Genomic DNA, 17,245 nt, shown 5'->3' on the forward strand with positions numbered 1-17,245 from the left:
AGGTTACAGACTCCGCTAGCCCAGAAATAGTACCTCGGGTTAAGAACTTTGCTTCAGGATGAGAACAGAAATCGCACGGTGGCAGCAGGAGGCTCCATTAGCTAAAGTGGTACCTCAGGTTAAGAACAGTTTCAGGTTAAGTATGGACCTCCGGAACGATTAAGTACTTAACCTGAGGTACCACTGCATCCCGACTGTCTCTCAACTGCTACTGTCATCCCACCTAGATGCAAAGGAGGGGTGAGACAACAAGGTCCTCTCCACTGGCTCATATGTGACAGACCCGTTTGGCTCGATTTCCTGTAGCAGCATTTCACCTGACAGCATTGGAGGAGGAGGTGGAAGAGCAAAGACTCCTCCATTGGCTCAGCTGAGCCCAGCTGCTACTTGGCTCTTTCCCTGCCCGAACAACCTCCTGAATGACTATTCCAATTGGCCATCGTGTAACAATATAACTACAGAGGGGATGTGAATTTGCTCATCCCCATCTTCCCCTTCCCTGTCTCTTTTCCTACCATTTTTCATAAGAATGCAAGCTACTATTTCAAACTGTAAATTGCCCCAAGTGCTTTGACATATGGGTTCGACTCAGGCTACCTGAAAGGATTGTGTCCCCCTATATGAACCTGCCCAGGTGCTAAGACCCTCAAGTGAGCACCTTATCTTGCTCCCATCAACATCAGAAGCACGGCTGCTGGTGACGCAAGAGGGAGCCTTTTCTGTGTCTGCTCCCGTATTGTGGAACTCCCTCCCAAGAGAGGTGAGACTGGCTCCCTCTCTGCTCCCCTTTTGCCAGCTAGCGAAGACCTTCCTGTTCGGAGAGGCCTTTGAAAACTAAGGAGCAGACAGATGATGCTGATCACAGGGCTGCTATCAGGGCAAGCTATTTTAATTACTGGTTTTAAATGTGTTTTGATGTATTTTAAGTATTGAAATATATAGATCCCATAGATCTACTAGAAGAGGAAATGAACATTTTTAAAAAAGTTATAGGGGTACGGTAATCATTCCAGCCACATAAAAGGAAGGCTAACTTACAGAGCCTCAGACCTTGGGAATGAGAGTCTAAAGATCCTAGCATATTCTTGAGCCCCCACTGCACAGCATCTCCCAGGACACAAATACTCCAGTAGAGCAAACACATTTGAAATGGGGTGGAAAGGTTGCTCTAGGCTAGGGCCAATGACTTGGCAAGCACACACATCCTTCAAGGTTGGCCTCTTTGCTGTCAGTAAAAGAGGGTGGTGGAAATTGAAAAACAAAACAAAACATTCTGCCTGCTGCCCTTCTCACTGGCAGAGGGGTCAAAGTAGTCAGTTCAGAGACTCAGAAGCATTTATTCTGCAGTCCCAAGCATGCTTACTCAAGACATAAATCGCATCAAGCTCAATGGGGCTTAATTCCATCTCCCATTGGCTTAGCATTTCATGAGTGTGCAGAGCAAGGAATGCCCAGATTCAGCTTGCAGAATTTCCCTTTCATAAAATACACCTTGTGCCAGAGGAAGGCTAGAATCTAAAATGGCAAAGAACAGATGCTCCTTACAAATAATAGTTTTCATGTAGTGCTGCTCTATAAATAATAGAAAGCAAAGCTGGTTAACAGAAAACGAATAACAGTAGCAAAATACTTCCCAAATTGCCCCCTTAAAGGCCAATTATAGCAATTGATTTAAATTATCAAACTCAAATGGCGAAAAAATTAATAATTTCATGAGTACCAGACACACCAAAGTTTAAATCACATCACTTACACAGATGCTTCTAATTTAGGGAAAATAAACATATAACTCTTCCAACAAGCACATTGTGCATTTTGGGTGTAAACCTGGACTACTTTGAGATTTGTTTTCTTATCTAAATGGTTTGATATAATTGTTTTCCTACTCAGTTAATTAATTAGGTTAGGTATTTTACTGAATTAAATGCCACAAAAGGATTCTTAACATAATTCTGTGACATTTATAGCAGATAAAGGAAATTACCCCACTCTCTTTCACTCACTAGGCTGTTCCCTAATTCTTTCTAAATGCTCATATACTATTCCAAAGGGCAACAGAGAAAATAGGCTGAGTTCAGACGTAGCATAAAACCTTGGTTTACCAGAACAGTAATGGACAGTGGCCAACTTTGGGCTAAACACTTCCTTTCTCCCTCATTTTTCATATTCACATGGATTGCAAAAGCTCCTACTTCCACTGCCCCTGTGATGTCTGAATTCTGGAAGCTGTTGTCGCTTAAACAATGATTAGTGAGAACAAGCCAAATGCAATTGTTCTCACTAGCCATTGTTTAAACAAACCATAGTGCCCCAAGTTTAGATGCCACAGGGAACTGTGGCTAGTTTGAAAACAGAAGATGATTTCAATCTCATTGTAGATATAAAAGGGAATGAGATGAGAGAAGTTTCCACCATGGGGGTGGTTCCATGGTAAGTGCTTTAATTAAAATAGCAGGCAATATTAATACAAGATATTGAGACAGCAACACCGGAAAGGCAGTGATTCCTTCACTGTGGTTCCTTGCCTAGGAGCAGAGAACCAATGATCTGCAAGAGCCCATCCGATCCTGGTTTGGATGAGCTGGGAAAGCATCTCCTCTTGTGCCTTCTGTCCCCTTCTTGCTCTAAATCAGCAATCATTTCGCTTTTGCTTCCTCTCCCCATCAAGCAACTTGTCCTCCAGGAATTGCTCCAGCTGGAGCTGGAGGAGACTCTTGAGAGTCCCATGGACTGCAAGAAGATCAAACCTATCCATTCTGAAGGAAATCAGCCCTGAGTGCTCCCTGGAAGGACAGATCCTGAAGCTGAGGCTCCAATACTTTGACCACCTCATGAGAAGAGAAGACTCCCTGGAAAAGACCCTGATGTTGGGAAAGATTGAGGGCACAAGGAGAAGGGGATGACAGAGGACAAGATGGTTGGACAGTGTTATCAAAGCTACGAACGTGAGTTTGACCAAACTGCGGGAGGCAGTGGAAGACAGGAGTGCCTGGCGTGCTCTGGTCCATGGGGTCACGAAGAGTCGGACACGACTAAACGACTAAACAACAACAACAACTTGCTCCAGCCTCGGCTGGGTCTCAGCGAGGGAGGCTACATGCATTCCTGAAGTTCAGTGTGGCTCATTCTCATAGCACAGTTTCCCATAACATCTGAAGCTTGCTTTGATTTAGAGGAGGGAAAAAGAAAAACCTTTTCTTGAAGGAATAGCAAGCATCATTATTTCTGATGCAAATTTTGGATAGAAAAGGAATCGTAGCCATTGTAGAGCTGAAGGGATCTCAAGGGTCATCTAGCCCAAGCTGCAGCAATCACAGCTACTAAAGAATCCCTTACTGATGGACATCCATCGATCCAGTATATCTGAAGGAGCGTCTCCACCCCCATCATTCTACCCAGACACTGAGGTCCAGCGCCGAGGGCCTTCTGGCGGTTCCCTCACTGCGAGAAGCCAAGTTACAGGGAACTAGGCCTTCTCAGTAGTGGCACCAGCCCTGTGGAACGCCCTCAGGCCACCAGATGTCAAAGAGAACAACAACTACCAGACTTTTAGAAGACATCTGAAGGCAGCCCTGTTTAGGGAAGCTTTTAATGTTTGATGCATTATTGTATTTTAATATTTTGTTAGAAGCCGCCCAAAGTGGCTGGGGAAGTCCAGCCAGATGGACGGGGTATAAATAAATAAATGAATTATCATTATCATTAAATAAATAAATTATCATTATCATTATTATCATTATCATCCAACCTCTGCTTAAAAACCTCCAAAGTACTATTCCCAGATGAGTCAGAGCAGAAAACATTCAGTGTCTGGATCACAACCTGTAGGGTGAAAGTTAACCACAAACAGTATAAAAATCACATACCTGTTGTGAACTGCCCTTTCAGTTTCTGGAAGACAGGGTCTTGAGCCGTCGCCTGGGCTCTCCTCGCTAGCGACTCCGAAGCAGCGCTGGAAAACATGGTGGAGACATTGGAGACGTTCTCCAGACCGACACCAAAGGTGCTGACCAACTTCTTGACAAAATTCAGCGTGTGGGGGGTTATTTTGGCATCTGAAACTGCTCCACTCTTCTCAAAGGCAACAGAGTAACACTTTGCCAGGCCTTGCTGAAGCTGTCGAAGGACCTAACGCCATCAAACACAAAAACAGCACTTTTTTCAATGGAAATAATGAAGTACACATTTGGAACCGTACAGTAACATTCTGAGATGGAGCTACAGAAAGAAGTGCTAAGAACTTTGCTCTTCCTCTCCCCAACCGGTTTTGCTTTTTTGTCATGTATTCTAGACTGCAATCCTGAGATCAGGGACTGACTTGGGGTTATTTTGTTGGTTTATATGTAAAAAATGCTCCAGAAGCCCTCTTGCTTGAAAAGTGGGATAAAAACCTTTAAAATAAATAAATACACATGTGACACATTACCAGCATGTTGCAATTCCTAGCTTTATGGACGCAAACCTGTCTGCATATAGCCAACTTTCCTGTACTGCTTTTTGCTTGTCAGGAAGTCCAAACAGCAATTTTAGACACACATTTATTTCTGAAATGTTCTATATTCCACTCTTTGGTTGCACGAATCCTTCACAGAAACTGCTGTCGCTTTTCAGCATCTGGTAAACGACTTTGAAAGGTCTGCTTTACTTGCAAAGTGCTATATACATACTTAAATAAAAAATGGGAAGTAAGGTAGGAAGAAGTCAATGGGGGGCAGTGATGGCTTGTCCATTAAGGCAAATGGGGCACCGCCCCACCAACCTCAGCCTTTATTCTTCCAAGAGTGGCTAGGGAAACCCAGACAGGTGGACAAGGTATAAATAAAAAAATATTATTCTAATTGTTAAGTCCACACGTCTGCCTTCTTACTCACAACCAGCCTAGGTGGTAGCACGACCTGTCAGGTTCCTCCTGCTGCTGCTACTGAGTCCCAGTGTTGCCACTTGCAGAACTCAAGAGGGTGGAGATGGAGACAAAACTAAAATCAGCTGACTCTGCTTCCTGTTTGGTCTGACTACACTTACTCTTGGGCTCCTTGCCTTCTGCCCAACGAGCCACCTTGGCTGTGTCTGAGCCCAGGCTGGGCAAAGGCCTAGAGCACCAAGTCAGTCCCAAGAAATGCAAGCCCCCTTGAATCAGTGTGCAAGGTGCAAAAGCTTGAAATGATAATAATAATAATAATAATTTATTATTTATACCCCGCCCATCTGGCTGGGTTTCCCCAGCCACTCTGGGCGGCTTCCAAAAGAATATTAAAATACTGTGATACATCAAACATTAAAAGCTTCCCTAAACAGGGCTGCCTTCAGATGTCTTCTAAAAGTCTGGTAGTTGTTGTTCTCTTTGACATCTGGTGGGAGGGCATTCCACAGGGAGGGCGCCACTACCGAGAAGGCCCTCTGCCTGGTTCCCTGTAACTTGGCTTCTCGCAGTGAGGGAACCGCCAGAAGGCCCTCGGTGCTGGACCTCAGTGTCCGGGTAGAACGATGGAGGTGGAGACGCTCCTTCAGGTATACTGGACCGAGGCCGTTTAGGGCTTTAAAGGTCAGCACCAACACTTTGAATTGTGCTCGGAAACGTACTGGGAGCCAATGTAGGTCTTTCAAGACCGGTGTTATATGGTCTCGGCGGCCGCTCCCAGTCACCAGTCTGGCTGCTGCATTCTGGATTAGTTGTAGTTTCCGGGTCACCTTCAAAGGTAGCCCCACGCAGAGCGCATTGCAGGAGCAGGGGGAAGCAGGGTGGTGGCATACAGGCCTCTTCCCACCTACGTGCGTTTGGCTCGCATGTGACCATGTAGCACCCAATCCGATATGGAACCCGGGAAATAATTACACAAATCCATTTCAAACTGCAGAAAGAGCAAAAATTGCCCGAAAGGAGCAGGAAAACAGCTAACAATCCCAGGAGCCTTTGCAACTGCAATCCCAGCAGCTTTTGCATATCACCCTCCATTGATGAGGAAGACTAAGAGCCACCATTGCCACCTGTCTGGTCAGTGCTACTTGTTTTTTAAACAGTTTTTCAAGGGGTTTCCGGGAACATAACCCCAGCATAAGTGGGGAGACCCCTGTACACGTTTTTTAAAATTCCAGTTCTAAACGGAAGAAACATACCTCTTCATGCCAGTTTTCTCTGAACCAGACCATCTGATCCACTATCCCTTCCAGAGAGGAGAGGAGTGTGGGGTGCAATTCCCTCTGCATGTGCATAATTCGGCTGCAACGCCACATGGGAGCTGTGGCTCTGATTGGCCCAGGGTCCGAAGCCGAATGGGACTGGTTTCCGACTGAACTTGGCTGCTGCTGTCCGGAATCTTACAGGGGATGGAAAAATTCCCAGAAAACACCATTAGCACTACAAAGCACCCCAGAACCTTAAAAATAAGTTGCAATTTCTCTGTAAATTAGAAAAGGAATTGCAATCCCGCTACATCGACAGGCACATTATTAACACAAAACGTTTACAAGAATTTCTGCTACAAACAAATACTTCCTGTTTCCACTTCAATAAAGCTGACAAAAAGAAAGTATTTCATAGAAGACCCACACTGGAAAACAGAAATAGCTTTATGGTCCTCAACTTTCTTCCCCTCCAACTGCTTGGTTTTGGTGTGCCAGGAACTGCTAAAACGTATTTCTAGAATAGACGTTCAGAGTAGCCTTTCCATTCATAAAATCCCACAACATGTCTGGGCTCCGAAGTCACCATTAGCCACAAGGAAACAAGTCATTTCCGAGAAAGACTGTCCAGAGAGAATACAGTAATATCATAATCTGTTTTAAACAGCAACCAAACACTGTCTAGCAAAAGGGGAGAAAGCCTAAAACTTAAAAACAAGCTATGCATTTCTGATCATTTTTATCAGACTCTAACACTTAGAAGCAATTTGTTTTAACCCTGTTATGCATTTAGGATATTTTCATGCTCCTATATTACTACTATTACTACTACTACTACTACTACTACTACTATACAGCACTTCATCTGAGGACCACAGGGCAGTTTACAATATACAAGTGTGAGTTATGGAAATGACCTAAGGGGTCAGTTATGAAATGTTTTTAAGTCTAATTCATGCCACTGCACAATCCACATGTTCTCCTACAGTAGAGGTATGCATTTGTCAATCATTCTATAGCAGTGGTTCCCAATTAGCTAAGCATTGCGGACCCTCGTTTTTCAAAAGCCAAGCCAGATACCCTTTACTTTTGAAAATGTTTATATCTGTATGGTAGTTTTTGTTATGCGAAGGGTGGCACAGACCCCTTGGGTATGTGGACCACCATTTGGGAGCCACTATTCAATACTATTGTAGCCTCCTGGCGCACTGCACCTTAGATGCCAGCAGTGTAGATGACCCCAATATACTTAAACTCTAATTTAGCACAGCCACTGCTGTCATGTTGGTGCAACATTTTTATATATATAAAAAAACCACAGGCATCTGGAGCGCCTTTTATTATTATACCTCCAGGACATTTTGAATGGAAGGAAAATGAATTTGGGATCTGTGAGATCTGATATGAATTAACAATGGGGTAGGAGGGATTACAGACCTCAAATGCTATCCTTCTATAGTAATAACAATCCACAATACAATTACACTTTAAAATATTGAATTTAAATGATCATCAGTAAAGGTAAAGGACCCCTGGATGGTTAAGTCCAGTCAAAGGCGACTATGGGGTTGTGGCGCCCATCTCGCTTTCAGGCTGAGGGAGCTGGCGTTTGTCCACAAACAGCTTTCCCGGTCATGTGACCAGCATGACTAAACCGCTTCTGGCTCAATGGAACACCGCTGACGGAAGCCAGAGCGCACGGAAACGCCGTTTACCTTCCCGCCACAGCGGTACCTATTTATCTACTTGCACTGCATGCTTTCAAACTGCTAGGTTGGCAGGAGCGGGGACTGAGCAAAGGGAGCTCACCCCGTTGCAGGGATTCGAACTGCTGACCTTCTGATCAGCAAGTCCAAAAGGTTCAGTGCTTTAGACCACAGCACCACGCGTGACCCTCGAACACCAGTAAGTATGCATGTATATATTTGTTTAACCCCTCCCCGCCCCCCCCCAAAACCCCTATGACTTAACTGGGGTCCATTTTATTATCAGGTTATTGACACACGTTTTGTAAGCATAAGGAGGTTGAACAAAGAAGCTGCCTATCAGCCAACTCTAGAAGCAAAGTTGAGGGAAATTGCCCAACTTGAGAAAGGGCCGAGGACATCATGGTATGCCTGCTGCTTACCACTTTTGTAGCGCTCCCGCTGTTCTATCTTCAGTGTCAAGTAGAGGGTCCGAATAGGAAAGTAGACTGCCTGGGGATAGACTCGCCCAACCTATTTTGCCATTAAAAAAAACCCACATGTGAATTCTCAACGGCCTCATGAAAAATACTGTGAGCCAAACAGATCTGCCAACTGATTGATGCCTAAGCATAACTACTCAAAAATATTTTTTTAAAGAATGATATATACAGCAGGTGAAAAGTACAAATAAAGGGCCCGTCTGGGCAATATTTCAACGCAAGTCCTGAACATGGTGGGGAGCAATGGCATATCATTTAATACAGCTTTTATTTGATTTTACAAATTCATTAACACTCATATTAACAAATAAAGAAGACTACAAAAGATTCTTCCAAATCTCAAGGCTTCCCTCCTCCCCTCCGTGGGTTCTTTGGGTAACCTTTTAAACTGCTTTTCGTAAGTCCATCTAATTTATAATCCTCCATTGTGTCCAAGGTCTATATATCATTGCAAGAGTTATTTAAAACCAGCAATAGCATATCTTACCCCCTTGCCCACCTGGTGTGCTGGTCCACTCTGCACAATTAGACATTTTGTGCTTCATTTTCTCTCTCTCTCTCTCTCTCTCTCTCTCTCTCTCTCTCTCAGGGTTTTTGTTCTTAATTATATATTGAAGTTCTTCGTCTATGCAAATCATCCTCTTGAGGGGAGGTCTTTATCCCAGGCTGCTATTATCCCTATTTGAAAGGGTTTCTATATGTGGACACTTGTTTTTAAATGTTTGCATTTTCATATATGGAACCATCTTAATTGCTTTATACAGTGGTACCTCGGGTTACAAACACCTTGGGTTATAAACGCTTCAGGTTACAGACTCCACTAACCCAGAAGTAGTACCTTGGATTAAGAACTTTACCTCAGGATGAGAACAGAAATTGTGCTCCGGCAGCACGGCGGCAGCAGGAGGACCCATTAGCTAAAGTGGTACCTCAAGTTAAGAATGGTTTCAGGTTAAGAATGGACCTCCGGAACAAATTAAGTTCATAACCAGAGGTACCACTCTATACGCAACTGCTTTTTATCTTTTTTTTGGTTTATAGAGCTTTAACTGTTTTATAAATTGTCTATCTTATTGCTATAACACACCCTGGGACCTTTAAGGTGAAAAGGACACGTAAGAAAGCTAACTAACTAACTAAACGTAGGGATCGGATCCTGATAGAGGCATCACCCAATCTGATATAAAAGCCGCTCCGAAAGGGTTATAAAGGGAAGCTGACAAGGATTCTATCATATTACTTTGTAAGCCAGACATCTGCATAATGAGATAGCATACAGAGCACTAAAAAGATCTTACTGATGCAGATAAAAAGAGAGAGGCACAGAAAGACAGCATTTAGTCTTTAAATAAGACCACAATTCCCAATGAACCCAGCACGATGTGTTAGCTGGGCCCATTAGAGCGTAACCTTATCTCACAAAATTGCTGCTCTACTGGGTGAAAAATAGCCACTTAATGTAAAGGGATACCACTTTCACCAAGCAGAGGTTTCATGACTCCTCCGGGGAGAGGAGGGGGGGAAACGGTGAGCACACATTAATGTGCCATTTTTGCCTTTAAATCTATACGTCTTGGTATCTATTAAATGATAGGAACAATATATCTGACCAGATTCTATGAGGCAAGGCAGACGATAAGATATGGCAGGAGGTTCCTCTTGCCATCCTTTTTATCAAAAAATATACCGCACCGGCTTCCAAAGGAACTGAAATGTCACTTTAAAACGTTTGCAATGAATTAACTCCCGCCTGTAATGGCCCATTTGAGATCAGCATAAAATGTACAGTAATGACAGCTGGAACAGTCTGATCATGGCGAGGATTTCGTTTCTGTATTTCACATATTTAAAGACTCCTGATAAATAAAAGCCTAGCTCGTGCTATACCAACACCATTGCTGCACCAGAGATTACGGTCTGCAAAAGCAAATCACTCTTTGACTCCATTTGCACAGCATGGAAAGCCATACTATAGCTTGCCAGGATTGCACAAATGAGGAGGACTGCACCCGCTGAGGAGCTCCCAAACACTTTGCTCCTCCTTTTTTGCAGTGTGTATGTGGGTGTCTGTTACTTCTACACCATGGGTAGGCAAACTAAGGCCTGGGGGCTGGATCCGGCCCAATCACCTTCTCAATCCGGCCCGCGGATGGTCCAGGAATCAGCATGTTTTTACATGAGTGGAATGTGTCCTTTTATTTAAAATGCATCTCTGGATTATTTGTGGGGCATGGGAATTCGTTCACCCCCCAGCTACGCAAACACACGCTATCCCCTTTTTTGGGTAGTCTAACATCACGACAAAATGAAAATATCAGATTCTATCTGTCTGACATTAACCCGGAAGTAACTGCAATATAATTTGGAAGCTGAGCGGCTGAGTTTTTGAATCAAAGGTATCTCTCAGAGTGGTGAGCGGCACTATTTAGCAGGAAGAAACGCCAATGAAATCCCTGTTATTACGTATTTTTACATGGCTGTTTATTTGCATACATTATATATGGATGTTTTATGGTAGCCTATATCTGCAATGCCTAATAAAGGTTTGGCGAAGTAAGGATAACATAAAAAGTAATCAAAGCAAGCAAAAATGCATATATGAAGTCTTTTATGGTCATTCTTCCTTGTGTACATAATGAAGGAAGGCTGCTCAATTGTAAAGCAGTCCTTTTGTTTTATATCTTGTGCCATTCTAAATTTATTGGAGAGTTTCTTAAATTTCCAGAGCTTAGTTATACCAATTCATCAAAGAGGCTCCTTCCATGAATTTCCAATACCTAGTTACAATAAGTCTTGGTGCAATTAACAGTGATTTAAAGCATGCATCTGCATTTTGCACGCAAAAAAAAAGAAAAGAAAAAAGGATTTAACAAAGCCAATTCTGGGCAAACCGTTTTCAGTCTTTTGCCAAAGATGGGACATCATAAATAAAAAGGAAAAACTTGATCCTGTAATCAGCTCATGATCTGCAATTTTAAATTTTTTTATGTGAGGTTATTTTTTATGCGCATACTGTATGTATATATTTATGATTGCTGTAAACCACGTCAGTATTTGTTCCAAGGACACTGCGATATACAAATATTTTACCGTATTTTTTGCTCCATAAGAAGCACCTGACCATAAGACACACCTAGTTTTTAGAGGAAGAAAGGGGGAAAGCCCCGTTTTTTTGCGGATCAGATCAAAGTTGTGCAGCTTCTTTTGCAAAAGGGAAAATCCCTGTTTTTTTGAGGATCAGCTCAAAGTTGTTGAGCTTACTTTGCAAAGGGAAAAATTCTGTTTTTATGGGGTTCAACTCAGAGTTCTGCAGCTTCTTTAGGAAAGGAAAGGGAGCTGTTTCTACAGTTTCCAGACAGATAATCTAATTGGCCAGTCACATGTCGCTGGGGAAACAAACAGCCTCCGTCTGCAGAACATTCAACAATGGAGGCCTGGGCAAGGGGCCGGGGCCGGGGCCGGAAAGGGAGCCAGCAATCGACCACACATTCGCTCCATAAGATGCACAGACATTTCCCCTTACTTTTTAGGAGGAAAAAAGTGTGTCTTACGGAGCGAAAAATACGGTAAGCAAAATAAATAAATAATCTTACATGTTATCTTCCGTTTTATCTGAGGTTTCAGCACTATTTTGTGTGGTTCATCATCTGCAAGTGACTTCATGTGCAATTAAAAATATCCCTATTTAAAGACCGCAGTTGAAGTAGTGATTCCTTTCACAGATATGCATCCCTTCTGGAATCATGGTATTCAATGCCATTTTATCCTTACTAAACCCATTAAACACCACATATGAAAATACGCAACACACAGTGTAACAGTTTCTGGGGGGAAAACCTTTAAAAACGCAATTATATTGCCTTCAGTTTTACCTTTAAAAAATGGATAAATAAAAAGCTTATACTTCTATAGTATGAGAAACAATGAATCAGGCATTATTGCAAACTCTCCTACCTGACTAATAAGGTTTAACAGAAGTTTCCCTTCTGAGCCAACCAGACAGGTTAACAGCTGTGGAATCCAAGCCAGCCACTGGATAGGGGGGACTCCAATGCAGTACTTGTCAACAGCATCTGCTAGCGTGTTCTTGTCATCGTCAAAGCTCAGTAGCCAAAGGACCTAAAAGAAAAGAGCAAAAATGAAAATGAAGTCCTTTCATAGGAGAATGGGTAGATGACATTTCAATATCCCCCACGTGGAAAGATAGTTTGGGCAAAGGCTAAGTTCTGGTTTTTGCATGCTGCCACCCCCCTCACCTTTGTCATGACCATTAATTTCAATGGGTCTACTCTGAGTAGGACTAACGCTAGATGCAATAATAGTTGGAAGGCACCCCAAGGGTCGTCTAGTCCAACTCCCTGCAATGCAGGCATCTCAGCTATCCAATGCCTCTAAGTTTCCATAACTTAAAACTTTATTTCAGCAGCTAGGTAGACAGTCTCCAAGGTTATTAATGAAGGGAAAGACCTTTCCATTCAACAGGAAACCACTCTAGTGAGCAACAGGAATCAGACAAAGTGTGATCTGGCTATCTTCACTGGAATACAGTGGTACCTCACAAGACGAATGCCTCGCAAGACGAAAAACTCGCAAGACGAAAGAGTTTTTCGTTTTTTGAGTTGCTTTGCAAGACGAATTTCCCTATGGGCTTGCTTCGCAAGACGAAAATGTCTTGTGAGTTTGTTTCCTTTTTCTTAAAACCGTTAAAACCGTGCTTCGCAAGACGAAAAATTCGCAAGACGGAAAAACTCGCAGAACGAATTAATTTCGTCTTGCGAGGCACCACTGTAACTTGAATACTATTGTTGAGATAAGCCCTTTGTTTCTTGCTCCAGTCCAGAAAGATGTAAAACGGGTCTGAAAAGGGTTAACGAGGTCATGATTATTATGCCAAATGCTGGCAGGGAAATCCACCTTCGCCTATAAAAATAATAAACAAACAAACAATGGGATAGCTTCCAAACTATACTGGAGACAATAAATGTCAGATCTGTAAGATACTTTTGTAAGCTGGAGAATTGTTATTAGGTGACTAACAAATGCAAAAAAGAATCAAAATATGAAGTCAAATCCCCTAAATAGTAATATTTGGAAAGAAGTAAGCTGGCAGAATTAAATGTAATGTGCAACAGCTGCAAGATTAAAATCAGCTCTGTTCTGCTTCACAGCTAAAAGTGTGTAATGTTATGTGTTTACCCCAAAATGCCCATTAATACACAAATGCAAATCTAGTTTGGTAAAAACAGTACATTTTTCTTATTTTTAGATAACCAGCAGGTCACGTTTATGCACACTTTACATTTAAAACGAAAGCAGTATTGAAAGACTGCAAGAGCCATTTAGGAACTCACATTTGAATTAGTTTGGCAACTTGCCCAAACAAATCTCTCTCTTTCTCTCTCTCTTTTAAATACAGGACACAATAGTAGTCATTTGTCAAAGATTAGGGGAGAAATCCATTTTAGAACCTTTTGGATTAAACCGAAGTTCAACTGAAGCTCAGGTGCTAGAAGCTATAATCCATTATTAAACTTCCATTTCAGCAGATAGAACTGGGTATGTTCTGGGGTGTGCTTTAGATTTTTTGAAACCGGGGCCACAATAATGATTGTGATGTATGGTTTGGATATGTCAAGAAATTCAACTGCTATATTATAATATATAGCAGGGAGAAAGCAAGCTCTTCGTCTAACTAGCCCAACTTCCACTTGGCCCCTTTCCCAGTAAATTCCAACAGCAGTCAACACCGTGCCTTCTTATACACTGTCGGACCCCCATTATCCACAACTGAGTCCAACATCTGGAGACCACCCCACTGCCCATCCCTGCTCTAGAGGGAACTGAGAAAGAAAGACCCCCTTCCATTAGCCTGCTTTAGCAGCTGCTTACTCCAGCTTTTCCTAATTGATATAGTCTCTCTCTCCCCCAATAACCCAGCTTTCCTCAAACTGGAGCACAGCACACGTTTGAACTTCAGCTCCTCAATACACACACACATTGCTGTTGATGTTGATATCCGACTGTCTCTGGAGACAACGGAGAACGTCCCTGGAAGTGAAGTCCAACCGCTGCATTAAGCAGCACTGAAGTGACCTCAAACAAAAATAAAAGCACTGGGAACCAGGGAACCACACAAACTGAATCTGAATCTGTTCCAGGTTTGAGGTCATTTGGATGTGTACATCCAGGGTTCTTAAAGTAGGAGTATAGTAATGTGGGGGTGGGGGTGGCCTCAGGAGCATCTGGGTAGTTCATTATGCATCAGGGGGGAATATCTGAGTCAATTGAATTTCCCCCGCTTTCCTTGAAAGCAGATAGTTGATGGCTATGGGTAGTTTCACCTCTCCATCCCACAACCTAAGTCAGCTCTGGCTATTTGCCAATTGGTTGTGGAGACCATGTCTTTGCCATGATAGGTGGCCTTGGGAAAGGATCAGGAAAGCTGACAACACCTGTTGTGCACCCGTCTTCAAGGATGACTATCCTCAAAATGAAAAAAAGAAGGCAAGAGAACACCCAATCTTTTGTTTCCCTGAACTCTGGTGAACTGTGCTAGAATGCAAAAGCCCACTGTCCACACAGCTAGCGTGCATGTTGACTTCCTCCGACAACGTGTCTGCCATTTAATGCTTATGTTCACCAACATCTGCTGAAGCCCTGAGTCTGTGTTTAAAACGTATGAATCATGCGCCGTATCAGCATCCTTGTCACAACAGCCCATTCCCAACGGTATAATCTGTATGTCAGGCAGAAACGCCAGAGCTCCTCTTATAAGCCACATACACTAACACCTCTGCATTCACGGTATTTATTTTATTTTTAAAATTTCTATACCGCTTTATCTTTTTAAGAAAATCTCAAAGCAGTTCACAGCATATTAAATCAATAAAACATAAATAAAACAATCTGAAGTAAGTCAAATATAGAGTATACAGTGGTACCTCGGGTCAAGTACTTAATTCGTTCCGGAGGTCCATTCTTAACCTGAAACTGTTCTTAACCTGAAGCACCACTTTAGTTAATGAGGCCTCCTCCTGCTGCTGCGTCGCCGGAGCACGATTTCTGTTCAAATCCTGAAGCAACGTTCTTAACCCGAGGTACCATTTCTGCGTTTGCGGAGTCTGTAACCTGAAGCGTATGTAACCTGAAGCGTATGTAACCCGAGGTACCACTGTATAGTCAAAGCAACACAACAGAAAACTAAAATATTATTTTAAAGATTTCAAAATGAGACATTACAAAGGAGGTCAACTGCAGAATACATATTTAACATAGCAGGGCTGGTGAGTCTGGGCCTTGCCCCCTAGGCCAGATGGAAAGGGCCTCACCTTTGCCAAATACTTCCTGGACTTGCTCTCATTCTGATGGCGACAGGCATGCAGGTAGCAAGTGATGGCCGAGACCCCGAGATGCAGCTGACGCTCCTTCACAAATATATTTTCCAAGTAGTCCCCCCACATCGCCCAGGCCTTCACTAGAACGTCGTGCATCTGCACAGCTGCAGAGAAGGCTTTGTTTGCTTCCTCGGACCTAGGGGAAACATGAAGGGGCAGGATATTTGATGAAGTTTAACAGGCGCAATGAACAACAAAGAGAGAATGGAATGCAGAATCCATAAATAAAACAATCAAGATGGTTCTTAGAAACGTCTGGAGTTTTCCATACTAAAAATAAAAATATCCCTGTGTTGCTTTGTAACAGGTTTCACCAACCTGCTCCCCACCGGATGTTTTGGATGACAGCTGCCATCAGCCCCAGCCAGGGAATAGCAGCTATAGTCCAAACATTTGGAGGGCACCAGGTTGGCAAAGGCTGCTTTATAATAACGTGGGGAAAGGAAGTAGCTGTACTTTATATCCTAGAGGCGAGAGGAAGCCAGTGCCAATTCCCCACCCAAATTATGTGTCTGCTGGATGAATTCATTCCCCCGACTCCTCAGCCTAAAGCCCAACATAGTTCTATTGCAACTCCCCCCTCCGCTGAGAAACTGCACAAACCCACAGTTCCCTTCTGGGGAAAGACACAAGAAACCTATTTCAGACATTATGACAATGCAAAGAAACAGGAAGCACAAGGCGTCAGCACTTCCTGTTCCTTTGCATCAGCACAAGTGTCAGAAGCTGCTCTCAGTTTTACTTAAGTTTGGACCACATAACCTGGAGTAACAGCCTGCGGCAATAAAAAAATTGATGGGACCAGGAGAAAAACATGGCAAATGGAAAATAACCTTATCTGTCAAATAGCTTATTAAACAGCTAATTAGCCTGGGTATTACTCAGCCACTTTATTTTTTGCTAACAGCTTTTCGTGTCCTAGGCTGTGCGGCGCGGCAACTTATTACTGAAGGAAAAGGCTGATAAATGGCTTGCCTTATTATGGCTTTCTACTGCTAACAACAGGATTTGTCTTTAGACTTCCTTTCTCCCTCGCCTCTCAGGTTATCTATCACTGACACCCCTGATGACTCTCTTTTATTCCTTTTGCCTTGCAGGCCAAGTGGGAAGAAGAGGCACTGCGCAAGTGACCTTTGGGTCCCAATTCAGTCGATAGCTGGGAAAGGGTAATAAAGAACGATTTTTGGCACGTAGCTTGAAAACATGAAACTGGGAGCGCAAGTTCCGACACTGTACAGGAACCACGTTTTTGACAAGAGGATAGGTAAAGTTGGCACTTGAAAGTCCTTGATGGCAGATAAGCAGTGTAAATTATTCAGCCCGGCCGTCTTGATGGAGAAACCTTCTAAAGGCACACTTGCGGCTGTTCAAAAGGAGCACATTGTGCTTCCTTGCTAAATTAATTACCTTTCCCCTATTTAAAATTCTCTCTAGATTTCCTCCGGAGAGAGGACAGTGATTCCTTCTGCCGTAAGCGATTGTGAAGCTAGGCGGTATACATTTCAAAAGCACATTGATTTTCCGCCTCTGAAGTGGCTACAGC

The 17,245-nt window shown here is 43.1% G+C and overlaps 1 protein-coding gene across 4 annotated transcripts in view; it reads right to left on the reverse strand.

Annotated features, from left to right (window-relative positions):
• The window catches only part of TRRAP (transformation/transcription domain associated protein), a 167,768-nt gene that overhangs the window by 33,162 nt on the left and 117,361 nt on the right, over positions 1–17,245 (reverse strand). For all 4 annotated transcript variants that reach the window (XM_082199559.1, XM_082199558.1, XM_082199556.1 and 1 more), the window contains 5 exons: positions 15,637–15,838; positions 12,263–12,427; positions 8,249–8,339; positions 6,115–6,314; positions 3,867–4,128 (listed from right to left, as the gene is read on the reverse strand). In XM_082199559.1, coding sequence (XP_082055685.1) covers positions 3,867–4,128; positions 6,115–6,314; positions 8,249–8,339; positions 12,263–12,427; positions 15,637–15,838 — 920 coding nt within the window. The remainder of the gene's footprint in view (positions 1–3,866; positions 4,129–6,114; positions 6,315–8,248; positions 8,340–12,262; positions 12,428–15,636; positions 15,839–17,245) is intronic.

Source organism: Podarcis vaucheri, assembly GCF_965113315.1.
Source record: "Podarcis vaucheri genome assembly, chromosome: 14".
In the NCBI taxonomy this organism is placed as follows: domain Eukaryota; kingdom Metazoa; phylum Chordata; class Lepidosauria; order Squamata; family Lacertidae; genus Podarcis; species Podarcis vaucheri.